The sequence below is a fragment of the Hyperolius riggenbachi genome, chromosome 2 (genome assembly GCF_040937935.1).
Source record: "Hyperolius riggenbachi isolate aHypRig1 chromosome 2, aHypRig1.pri, whole genome shotgun sequence".
Lineage (NCBI taxonomy): Eukaryota > Metazoa > Chordata > Amphibia > Anura > Hyperoliidae > Hyperolius > Hyperolius riggenbachi.
This window is the reverse complement of record NC_090647.1, coordinates 379642688-379656242: the sequence shown is the minus strand read 5'-3', so window position 1 is coordinate 379656242 and position 13555 is coordinate 379642688. Positions and strand designations below refer to the sequence as shown.

The following is a 13555-nucleotide window of genomic DNA, read 5'->3' as shown; positions in this document are numbered from 1 at the left end:
ATGTGTAATTCAAAAAAAAAGAAAATTCCCCTCCTCACTATAAAGGGTTACGGATCATGTACTCTGTATTAAGGCCTGTACACACGTCGTTTTTTTCCGAACGACGGGTCGTTTGAACGTCCCGTCGATCAGTCGTCTGCACGCCAAATCGGGCATGTGTGCAGTCCGTCCGGGTGATAAGACTGGTCTTGAGCGATCCGCCTGGCGGATTGCTCAAAATCAGTCTTATCACCCAAACGACGGACTGTACACACGCCCAATTTGGTGTGCGGACAACTGAACGACGGGACGTTCAAACGACCTGTCCTGAAAAATCCGACATGTGTATGGGCCTTAAGTGTTGTCCGGATCATGAACGATTCGGATCACAAAGGTGGTGGAGCCAGGAGCGGCACGACCCCCCCCCCCCCCCCTCTCAGTGGGCGGGGGGGGGTCCTGGAAGCAGAACAAAGATGAATCGCTCAGTTGGAGGGGAGCCAGCCTTGCAGGGACAGGTACATGAGAGGGGGCATGGGTTCCACTGCCAGATATGTGTAGAGCACACGTGCTGGCTATAATGTGCTGCTGATTTTAGGCTGTCTGTTCCGTAGTGCAGTGTTGCATAGTGAACAAATGGGGCTCAGAAGCACAGCTCAGTAACTTTGCAGACAGCGTGCTGGGCTAGAATGACAGGGCAGGCACTGTGATTGCAGTGCAATATGATCCTCCTGCACTCTGCTCTAAACAGCTGCACTTCACTTCTCCCTAAATTTATGATGTGAATAAAGGGGAATGCTTTCCTTCACTGTGACACGTTTGCATTCAAAGTATATAGATGCACATATAGTTGAAATACAGGGGTGTAACAATAGACCCTGCAAGGGATGCCTCCGCATGGGGGCCCAGACGCCACAGGGGGCCCGTGGGGGGAGAAGTTTGCGAGACTAAGGGCATGGAGAAAAAAAACTTATTCTGCTCTCACACCATTGTTATATTGACTGCATGTGGACTGTCCACCACACAGATAAGGACTCACACACACTTTGGAATTTGTAAACTGTCCCTGCTCCCTATGGTTCGTTAAAAAAAAAAAAACTGTCTCTCACTGCAGCAAAGTTCTAAAGACTTGACAAAGACTTTACAATTTTTTTTCAAAATGTGACCCCTTTGTTTGTAGACTTTCCCTTTTCAGCAAAAGGATTCCTAGATTCTTATCACACCGTCTAATGCAGGGGTAGGGAACGTTGGCTCTCCAGCTGTTAAGGAACTACAAGTCCCACAGTGCATTGCAGGAGTCTGACAGCCACACTCATGATTAATAAAGGAAAATGCATGCTGGGATTTGTAGTTTTATCACAGCTGGAGAGCCAAGGTTCCCTACCCCTGGTCTAATGACTTTATGGCCTCTGAATACTTTTACAATGCAATGGAGTGGAGATTGATGTCTGAGGCAGGGGTCACACTTGTCGGCTTTCGTGCGCGTTTTCTGCACAGAAAAACTGTTTTCAACTGAGAACTCTTGTTAATCAATAAGCTAGGTCACACTTGAATGCAGATTTTGCGCGCAGAAAAAAAAACTGACATCTTGCGCAATTTGTCAGTTTTCTCTATAAATTACATTAGCTGCTGTAAGGCAGGGGACACACTTGTCTTTCAGTTTTCTGAAAAGTGTAGAAACTGAAAGACAAGTGTGACCCCTGCCTGACTGTCACTGCCTCATTGAGAGCTTGTTGTCTCATAAGATCCCATAATAACAGTATCAATCAGTGACATTCTGAATGTTTTGCCAAAGTTACATTGATGCTATATCTTATGTTCAGCATGTCGTTGCTTCTCCATATAGCATGTGCTCTCATGTAGTAAAATAAGGCTGTGTGTGTATGTATGTACTGGGAACAGGGAGGGACTTGTAGGCTGCAAGGGGCTGGAGGAAGCCCTGGGTAAGTAGATATAGGGGTAGCATAGATTGCCTGACGTTTCCTTTAAAGGGGAACTGAAGAGAGTGGTATATGGAGACTGCCATGTTTATTTCCTTTTAAGCGATACCAGTTGCCTGGCAGCCCTGCTGGTCTATTTCTCTGCAGTAGTATCTGAATACCACCAGAAACAAGCATGCAGCTAGTCTTGTCAGATCTGACTTTGAAGTCTGAAACACCTGATCTGCTGCACGCTTGTTCAGGGGCTATGGCTAATAGTATTAATGGCAGAGGATCAGCAGGGCTGCCAGGCAACTGGTATTGCTTAAAAGGAAATAAACATGGCAGCCTCCATATACCTCTCTCTTCAATTCCCCTTTAAGTCTAAGTGTTTTTATCTGCATGGGGAGAACACATTGGTCCTCAGTTTTCCTGTGCAGAAAGCGAGGGGGGGTGGGGGGCCCCATCTAAAGTTTCGCAGGGGGGCCCAGTGATGTCTAGTTACGCCCCTGGTGAAATATATTTAAAGCTATTGTATGATTGCAACATGTGGGTAATGTGTGCAAAAAACATTTCTGCTCTCTGCTCACCCCTCTTCGCCCACCTCCCTTCTCTGTCCACTCCCTGCCTTTCTCTGTCCACCATTCCCCCTTCTCTGTCTGTCCACCCCCCTCCCCTTCTCTGTCCACTTCAGGGAAAGTCCTGTCCTGCTAGTCATTTCACCCCCGAATGCTTCCCTAATAAAAATGATTCGAGATTCGGATCAAAGATCCGGATCTTTTCAATGATCCGATTCGAATCATTGAAAAGATCCGAACTTCTCATCTCCACTCTGTATGACTATAGATGTTGAATGAGACGATCACATTTAAAAATCAGCTACTACATCTAATTGGTAACATTTTGAGCTGTATACACTTGCATAAAATTAACAAAACACATGCATCAGCTTAACATTTTCAGCTTTTATTGACCCTCAAAATTAGTGTTCTTTAAAGAAGTCTGACTAGCTAAACTAATAAGTTATTAGAGGTCAAAACTCCAGTGTTTGTTGAGTGAAACCCTTCTGAGTGCAAAGAACAGATAAAAAAAATATTAAAATTGTAGATCAACATTTGTCTGTATGGAAGGTCAACAAACCTTTAAAAGAGCTGCTTGCATATACCTGAGATAGTCATCTTCATACCTAGATATCTAACTTTTAAAGGCAGCCGCTCTGTGCCCGCAACATTGCCAAACAATCCTCCGCTCCCCTGCCGCAGCGCACTGTCTCTTCTGGCAGTCCCCATCCACTGCGCCTGCATGGCCTTGTTAGTGCCTACGTGAGTGTACCGTGTAGTATAGATTTTCTCGTACTGCGTCTGTGCAGTACATTCTTGGCCACGAGCGCTTACAAGGATGCACGTGGCCAGGGCTGCACAGGCGCAGTGGACGTTGATTTACAAGTTGGCGTGAAGGAAAATCATCCACGTTGGGGGTACGGAGAATCATTTGATAACGTTGTGGGCACAGGGTGGCCGCAGGAGTCTGGCAGAAGATCCAGGTGGCGGAGGAGGACAGCGAGAGACTGACTTGCCTGTAGGGGGCTGAAGGAAGCCCCAGGTGTATAAAACTTTTCTTTTCATCAGTCTCAGGTGCCCTTTAATTCATAGTCCTCAAACCAAATTATAACAACATATCAAAATATTCGATTTCATGAGCAAAGGGAGTGCATACATTTACATAAACCAGCATCAGCGAAGGACAGCATTGAACTTGTGCGGAAGGTATGTCCAACGCTGTTGATACTGCGGGCCGCACGCACCAGGACTTAGTGGAATTTCGAAGCCGCTTCTTCAAACTTTCCCCATGTGGAAATTACGTAATTGCGGAAATCGCCGCTTTGATTTCAAAATCGTGATCTTGGTGATTGCGGTTCGGGTTAAATTTGATTTATTGTTCTGGCCTAGTGCACACCTTTGATGGATGTCGCCTTTCGGGGTTCTGGGCTTGCAGTCATTGGCGGGGGGAGCTGCTTCGGCCGCGAGCAGTTTGGGGTAGGGGAATGCCCACAAGTGCAGTAGCTGGGGTCCGACATCTATCCCCCTCCCTCTCCCCCCGCTCAACCAGCTCCTCCAGCGGCGGTAGATTGAGCGTCACCAGCTCTATGCTGTCCTGAACGCTAGAGCACAAGCCAGTCGCCTGATCCACGTTATCTCCTGTCCTCTCTCCGATGCTGCGCACGCTAAAAGCACAGGCGGCAGGCTTGTGCTCTAGCGTTAAGGACAGCGCAGAGCCAGTGACGCTGTATCTACCGCCACCGGAGGAGCTGGTTAAGCTTGGGGAGAGGGAGGGGGATAGATGTCGGACCCCAGCTACTGCACTTGTGGGCATTCCCCTACCCTAAACTGCTCGCGGCCGAAGCACGCTGCCGCCCCCACCGAATTGCCCATGGCGCTTTGAGGTTTGCGAGAGCCCGGGGGGCCAGCTGTATCTGCCGGGGGCAAGGCGAGTTGCACACCCTCCCCACCAGCCTGACCACCTTCCCACCAGCCTGACCACCTTCCCACCAGCCTGACCACCTTCCCACCAGCCTGACCACCTTCCCACCAGCCTGACCACCTTCCCACCAGCCTGACCACCTTCCCACCAGCCTGACCACTAGCCCACCAGCCTGACCACCTAGCCACCAGCCTGACCACCTACCCACTTACTAGCCACCCACCTCACCACTTACCAACCCACCCCACTAGCCACCAGCCTGACCACCTCCCCACCAGCCTGAGCACTAGCTCCTAGACGTACTTACCCACCCACCCCACTTCGGTGTTACCCTTCTTTTCCACCCAGCATGACCTTAGGGCCCTTTTCCACTAGCTTCAGAAAGTGCATTGCAGCCGTTTTGATGAGCGCCGTGATAACATGTAAATCGCGGTGCTTATTTCCCACTAGCATGCGTCATTTTTCTGAATCACAATTGTCGGGCGATCATTCTCCGTTCCCAGCAGCTATATGGAGCAATCATGGGTAGTGTAAATTGTAGGTTGCGTGATCGCAGTGCAATTGCACTACCTAGTGGAAAAGGGCCCTTACTTCCCCACCTGGCTACTTTTTCATGCCACCCGGCTGAAAAAAAATTCTGTAGATGGGATATCTAATAATGCTATGTAGTCTGAAACTGATATCCTGAAGTGCAATGACTTTCAAAGTGGACGAAAGGTTTGTGCTAACAATGTCAAATTTCGTGATTGGGATCCCTCCATGACGTGCTGCAGAGTGTGTGAAAAATGCTCTGGACCAATCGGTGTCAAAATGAGGCGGGGATATGCAAATGGCGAAGGAGGATGTCTTTTAAAAGTATGAAGGCGGTGCCGCTCACGTGACCGTCTGATGAAGACCAAAGGGCGGGCGATACTAGTTACGGAAGTGAGCCCGGGGTGACGTCATCCACATCACGGAACATTGATCCGGACAACGCGGACGCTGAATAGACTGGCGGGGAATGAGGTTGAGAGGAGACAGCGTACTCTTGTGACTACCGAACTGATGGCATGGACTCATCATCTGGAGGCCCATGGGAGGTGATGAGCGCCTTCTGGGCACTGCTGCATAATTATTACAGCACAACCCATTATCGCAGCACAGTGCTTAACAATACTTTGCCCCTCTAAACAAGTGGATGTGTATTCGTAGAGGTTGATGAATATTTGATTGCTATGCTGGATAACAAAGGTCTGCCGGACGTCGGACATTGATACTTGTGCACATAATATTTGAAGTCCTATCTGTGGACTGTGTACTCCCGGGAGTGTTAGGACAGTTATGTGCAAGTGTTGTATGGATGTGAAGAAGCACAATGAAATGCAGGGCTGTGGAGTCAGCCGAGGAGTCTAAGCCATTTTGGATACCTGGAGTCGGTGGTTTCATAAACTGAGGCGTTAGTCAGATGATTTTTGTCAGGGCTGTGGAGTCGGTACAAAAAAAATCATCTGAATCCGACTCCTCAGTTTTTATGAAATCACAGACTCCAACTCTGACTCCAGGTACCCAAAATGGCTCACACTCCGACCCCTTAAAGAGAATCTGTATTGCTAAAATCGCACAAAAGTAAACATACCAGTGCGTTAGGGGACATCTCCTATTACCCTCTGTCACAATTTCGCCGCTCCCCGTGGTTAAAAACAGTTTTAAAAAGTTTGTTTATAAACAAACAAAATGGCCACCAAAACAGGAAGTAGGTTGATGTACAGTATGTCCACACATAGAAAATACATCCATACACAAGCAGGCTGTATACACCCTTCCTTTTGAATCTCAAGAGATCATTGTGTGTTTCTTTCCCCCTGCAGTTCTCATGCACTGAAGTTTCAGGCTGCTTGTTTTTCTCCTGCAAACAGCTTTGCCCTTGTCTGTAATTCTTCAGTATGTGAAGCATACTTATCTCTGGTTCGTCTTTTTTTTTTTTTTTTGTCCTGCCCGCTGGTATCGAGCGCGGAATCGATCCGGTGGGTCATTGGACAAGTCGGAAATTATCAATCGAGCCATCAGCGGCTCAATTACACGGTACGAAACGTACCGTGTATGCCTAGCATTAGTCTAATATTTACCAGGGATGTGGATTTTGTACAAAAATCATCTGACTCCTCAGTTTATGAAACCAGACTCCGTCTCCATCTACCCAAAATGGCTCTGACTCCGACTCCACAGCCCTGATGGTTTATTTATTTTATTTTTTTTCTGATTCCGAAGCCCTGAAGAAATGGGCAATATTGAGGATTGTATTCTCAGTGGTCGGCCAAGGAAACTTAGTGCAGCAGATGAGACACATCAAGCTTATTACCCTTCGAAATCAGAAGATGTCCCGCAGTGCCATCAGCTCCGAAATGTCAGAAACCAGTGGGACCCAGGTACACCTATCTACCGGCCAAAGTAGTCTGGCCAGAAATGGTCTTGATGGAAGAGTTGCAGCCAAAAAGCCATACCTCCGAAGTGGAAACAAGGCCAAGCGACTCAAGTATCCATGAAAACATAGGAACTGGGCGCAGAAAAATGGCAGCAGGCGCTCTGGATAAATCCTGTTGTATTTGGTAGCAGATGTGTGCCATTCTATTCAAACATATCAATGTCTGAAAAGTAGTGCAGGCCCAGATTGTGAAGGTGAAAAAGATGGTACATGGGGAAAATACATGTTGTTTCACATCTGCAGCACGTTGGTATGAACTGGCAATATTCAAAATAATCAGTGTTCATATGTTCTCTGTGCATCATAAAATGCTTCAAAATGCTTTTTGGTCCTATGTTTTCAATCATGACATTTTGTTCTTTCTCTTTTTTTTTTTTTTCTCTCCAATAGCTTTTAACATGAAGAAATGTTCCCCTCTCACAGTTTGGTAAGTATTTGAGTGATTGCTGGCCATGACCTTTAGTGTACATGTCCCAGAAATGTTAGTATACATGTCTTGGGCTACTATAGCAAAAAATTTTCAACAGCTGTCAGAGGCACCTTATGGGTAAATTATGTACAATTAGTATTGAACTAAAGAACTAATCCAACAGAAATTTTCATTATGTGAAATGTGTATATTAGAGAGTATTTATTAGTGTTGCAGATAGACCAACAAGCTCATGGTGAACCATAATGCCTAGGAGTTGCGTAAGGTGCAGAAAGAGATCAAAAAGCCTCCTTCCTAAAATGCTATGCAAAACAGAAGTTTGCCTACCGTAATTAGTTTTTTATTAGTGTTGGTGTTCAAATTCAGGTTGACCTTAATCCACCCTAATATGGCGCTATGGATTTAGACCAAGCCGATTAGAAAAACATTTGATTGCACTTCAAACATTTAGCAAAATTACTGCTGAATTTAGCAGTTAATGTGAGAGTCCCCATACATGCTAGAATCACCAAATGTTTGCTAGGTATGTTTGTTAAAAGATATTTGGGGGGAATGAGCATTTAGTAACGAGTTACAGCGTGATCAAGAAAGGCACGTGTGCAGTAGCCGAGCTGTGGTTGGTTGTGAACAGTTTATGCCATTTGCCAAAATGCTGGCTAAAAACTATACTATGTAAAGAAAAAACCCTGTAATCCTAGTCCAGAAACACTGCCTACTTCACTGGTTCTGAGCTTATTTATCCTTCTTAGTGGTAGTCCCAAGCCAGGCTTGTTGTAACTCGCCTCCCCTAGGATATGCTTGCAGCCCATCTTCTTTCAGTCCTTGGAGCATGTCGCTTACCCACACGCATATACCCTACACCAGTAGTTCCCAACCATGTGTGTCGCAGCAGCCTCAGGTATGTGTCGCCGCTTGCTGCATCCCGCTCTGTCTCCCTCCCTGCTTTTCTGCTCTGCCTCCCTCTCCACTCCGTCTGTAGTTAGAACACATGTGGACATCAGCGGCCATTTTTTTTTTTTTTGTAGCCCTTTTAATATGAACGGAGAGGGAGGCAGAATGGAGCAGCAAGGTGGGAGACAGAGTGGGTACTAAAGAGTGACATCAGCACTGGAACCATGGAGCTGATGAGTGAGCCGCTGCCAGCACATGCTACTGGGGGGGCACTTACAGCTGGTTACCTATACTGGGGGCACCTATGGCTGGTTATGTATATTAGGGGCAGCTATACCTTAGGCCTGAACGATTTTAGGAAAAGATTGGATTGCACGATTTTTGCTCGATTTCAATTCTGTACACGATTTTTGCTACACAATGATGGATCAAATCGTTTTGACCATCAAGTCGCTCTATACCTGGCGGGGGACAGTCTGCGACAACTACTATTACTGCGGTCCCCTCTCTACCTGTCTTGTGCGTGCTGCTGGCTGGGGTGAGACAGTGACTGACACTGAAAACGTCACCTCGCTGCTGCTGCTGGCTGGACAGCTTCTAGCAATCACACAACAGTTACTCATTTCCCCTGAGCACTAATAGGTTACATGGGGAGTCACTGCTGTCATGTCGCACAGTACTGAGCAGTGTACAGATACGAAGTCAGCTAGCTATATGAACTGCTCAGTACTGTGTGACATGACTGCAGTGACTCCCCGTGTAGCCTATCAGTGCTCAGGGGAGATGAGTGTAAGAGTTGTGTGATTGCTAGAAGCTGTCCAGCCAGCAGCAGCAGCGAGGTGATGTTTTCAGTGTCCGTCACAGTCTCCCTCCAGCCAGCAGCAGGCACGGGACAGGCAGAGAGGGGACCGCAGCCAGTAATAGCAGACTGTCCCCCGCCAGTTACAGAGCGGACAGAAGTGTTAGTTAATTGCTGTGTGTGGGTCTCTCGGCCAGCGCCTCTCCTGCTCTTTTATCTTCCAGGGTAGGGGCGGGACCAGGCGTCCTTCCCTGTCTGCCCCATTCACCAGCCTGGCTGTCACTCGGGGAGGGGGCTCACCGGCCTCCTCTCCAGCATCTACAGGGGAATAGCTCTGTTTTATTTACATACGCTGAGCATGTACCAGCGGCAGAGAAAACTGCAGCAAAACCGATGCTCTGAGGATCTCAAGATCGTCTTAACCTTGATCACGATATTTGGTTTAAAACCAAAAATCGTTCAGCCCTACTACATATTCTAGGCTATATCTTTAAGTGTATTTATTTTTAAGTGTATCCATTTTGTGGTTATTAGTATTTTTCTATTATACATATGTGAGCATTTGGTGTGATGTTGTGACCTTTAAAAAGGTTGGGAACCACTGCCCTACACTTACACGCATACTATGTACATACGCACCTCTCTTGTTCAAGAGTTGGCAGCCCCCCCGAGCTATATTTCTCACCAACATACATTACCCTTTATCATTTGTATTTTTATGTGGTGAGTTGTCACCTTTGGCAGAAGTAAATAAATAATTATACAAAGATGGGATAAATGTTAAAGGACCACTATCGCGAAAATCGTAAAAATATAAAATAATGTAAGTGCGTACAAATAAGAAGTACATTTCTTCCAGAGTAAAATGAGACATAAAGAACTTTTCTCCTATGTTGCTGTCACTTACAGTAGGTAGAAATCTGACAGATTCGACAGGTTTTGGACTAGCCCAGCCCCTTATGGGGTTTCTCAGGGATTTTCAAAAGCACTTGGTGAATGGCAGTTGCTCTGCCCAATTGACAAAAAAAAGTGTGCAAACAGGTAGGGGGGGGGGGGGGGGGGCAGGCAATCTGCATCTTTATATAAATCGTTTTCAGGGAGTGTCTCTTTAGAAACGATAAAGGCCATGCTGAGAGTCCCCCATAAAGAGATGGACTAGTCCAAAAACCTGTCGGTTCTGTCAGATTTCTACTGCTTACTGTGACAGAAAGATAGGAGAAAAGTAATGTGTGGCTCATTTTACTCTGGAAGAAACATACTTCTTATTTGTATATGTTTACATGTATTTTACATTTTTTACAATTTTCGTGATAGTGGTCCTTTAAGGTAAGTACATTCAGCTGAGATGGAGGGTTTGAACACTGCCATCTCTGTCCCCTGTGCCTCCAGTGTTCCCCCTCTGTGTCACCTCACTCTCTCTTGTACCTGCTTATACAAGTTTAAGGCTGGATCCAAATATATATTCTTTGGGGGGGTTATACAGATCTGTTGTCTATAAATGATTATTTTTATTTTAGTGTTTTGAACACATGCCGGTCATTTCACACCGGGCAGCCTGCATTGGCTCCTGTACCACCACTCCCAGAGCATCCTGGGAAGGTTCGCTATGGTCTGGTTCCTGAAGAATTCTTCCAGTTTCTGTACCCAAAGACAGGAGTCACAGGTCAGAATAAGTAATGTTTTTATTTGTGGTTTTAAAAACATTTGTCAATGGATGAATATGGATGCTTGTCAGAAACTTTTCTATAGTAATTTGAGCTGTCGCTAGTAATACAGTAGCAAGAAAAAGTATGTGAACCCTTTGGAATTATATGGATTTCTGCACAAATTGGTCATAAAATTTGATCTGATCTTCATCTAAGTCACAAAAATAATCAGTCTGCTTAAACTAATACCACACAAATAATTAAATGTTTTTATTGAACGCACCATGTAAACCTTCACAGTGCAGGTGGGAAACGTATGTGGAACCTCCTTTGGCAGCAATAACTTCAACCAAATGTTTCCTGTAGTTGCAAATCAGACATGCACAACGGTGAGGAGTATTTCTTGACCATTCCTCTTTACAGAACTGTTTCAGCAATATTCTTGGAATGTCTGGTGTAAATTGCTTTCTTGAAGTCATGCCACAGCATCTCTGGGCCACTCTTCTGTTTAAGCCAGTCTGTTATTGATTTACTTTTTATGCTTTGGGTCGTTGCCCTGTTGCAACACCCATTTTCCGCTGGTGGACAGATGGCCTAAAGTTCTCCTGCAAAATGTCTTGATAAACTTTGGAATGGTTTTCCTTCGATGATAGCAATCCGTCCAGACCCTGATGCAGCAAAGTAGCCCCAAACCATGATGTCCACACTAGAGGCCTGTGCGGGTCCAATTTTGCATACCAGACCCCGACCCGCAACCCGATTTCAGCTGAATTTTATACCCGTGTTTTCCTTTTTCTTCTAAAGTACACATTTAAAGCCATGTTGGGGTTCTGTAAAGTAAATAAAACCACTTTTTTTTTATACAGAAACTGAACCAATGCCATTCTGTGGCATCAGCGACGGAGAAGGGGGGCAATCTCCACCCCCCCTTCCCTCACCTTAGTGCTCTCCTTCCCTCGCTCTGCCCTCCGGAACTAATGTGCGGGTGGCTGGCAGTGGGCGGAACTTAGCTCCGTCTCGCTCCAAGCGCCGGAAGGTCTGGTGCCGCAGCTGCTGCTCTGGTCTGGACCAGACCACCAGAGTAGCGGCAAATCATCCTGCGACGAGACACAGGTAAGTTCCGCTCGCTGCCAGACACTCAGCACTTAGTTCTGGAGGGCAGAGCGAGGGAGGGAGAGCACTAAGGTGAGGGAAGGGGGGAGATTGCCCCCCTTCTCCGCCGCTGATGCCACAGCTCTCCCTCCACTACACTGCTGTCCTCCTGCGCACAGGGCACACCTGGCTACCTATTGTGGGCACATATACCTCTGGCTACCTATTGTGGGCACATATACCTCTGGCTACCTATTGTGGGCACATATACCTCTGGCTACCTATTGTGGGCACATATACCTCTGGCTACCTATTGTGGGCACATATACCTCTGGCTACCTATTGTGGGCACATATACCTCTGGCTACCTATTGTGGGCACATATACCTCTGGCTACCTATTGTGGGCACATATACCTCTGGCTACCTATTGTGGTCACATATACCTCTGGCTACCTATTGTGGTCACATACAGGGAGTGCAGAATTATTAGGCAAATGAGTATTTTGACCACATCATCCTCTTTATGCATGTTGTCTTACTCAAAGCTGTATAGGCTCGAAAGCCTACTACCAATTAAGCATATTAGGTGATGTGCATCTCTGTAATGAGAAGGGGTGTGGTCTAATGACATCAACACCCTATATCAGGTGTGCATAATTATTAGGCAACTTAATTTCCTTTGGCAAAATGGGTCAAAAGAAGGACTTGACAGGCTCAGAAAAGTCAAAAATAGTGAGATATCTTGCAGAGGGATGCAGCACTCTTAAAATTGCAAAGCTTCTGAAGCGTAATCAGAATCCATTTTATTTCGCCAAGTAAGTTTGCACCTACAGGGAATTTGTCTTGGCAGTTGCTTAACAAACACAAACAATGCAAGGGCAGACAGTGTGTATATTACAAGTCAAGGACATTATAAGTATAGTGGCAGTAAGCCATGTGAGAATTGTTCATTTACAGTTCTGTGCTGATTACTATCAAGTCCTAGCAGCTCTAATGTGGTTCAGCATTAAAGCGGAATATAACCCTGCATTTCAACTTTGCTCTAAAACATTATTTACAGTATATTATATGCAACCAGCATTTTTTTTTTTTTTTACTAGACCAGCATTGGAAGGGTTACACAGGGCTTTAAAGTTCCTGGAGATTTCTGCAGACTCATCCGAAGCTGAAATAGATACATTTTGTTTACATAAATGTATCTAAGTGTTGAATGTGACTCGCTCTCTCTTTTCAGCTGCCGTAGATGGTACATACTCTGTTGCGCTTTCTTGACAATAGTGGCCGTATTGTTATCCCATTTTAGGTTGTGTGAGACCGTGGACCCAAGAAACTTGAATGACTCTACCTGGGTTATTGTGGATCCATTTATGGTTAAAGCGGAATATAACCCTGCATTTCAACTTTGCTCAAAAATATTATTTACAGCATATTATATGCAAAAAGCATTTTTTTTTTTTACTAGACCAGCATTGGAAGGGTTAAACACAGAGGATTAAAGTTCCGTGGAGAGATATGCAGAAGTTCAGATAGATACATTCTATTTAGTTGAATTTATCTATTGATAAATGTTACACACTTGGCTGTCCTCCAAGCTCCTTCTCAGTGAGAGAGAGTGAGTCACATTCAACACTTAGATACATTTATGTAAACAAAATGTATCTATTTCAGCTTCGGATGCGTCTGCAGAAATCTCCAGGAACTTTAAAGCCCTGTGTAACCCTTCCAATGCTGGTCTAGTAAAAAAAAAAATGCTGGTTGCATATAATATACTGTAAATAATGTTTTAGAGCAAAGTTGAAATGCAGGGTTATATTCCGCTTTAAGGGGAGGTGCTGGGGTGGAGATCTCCTAAAGTCTA

The 13555-nt window shown here is 45.6% G+C and overlaps 1 protein-coding gene across 1 annotated transcript in view; it reads left to right on the top strand.

Annotated features, from left to right (window-relative positions):
• Window positions 1-13555, top strand: part of ATP5PB (ATP synthase peripheral stalk-membrane subunit b) — a 130142-nt gene that overhangs the window by 460 nt on the left and 116127 nt on the right. Inside the window, 2 exon segments of the mRNA XM_068269746.1 lie at window positions 7228-7264; window positions 10475-10620. Of these exon segments, the coding sequence (XP_068125847.1) occupies window positions 7228-7264; window positions 10475-10620 (183 nt within the window).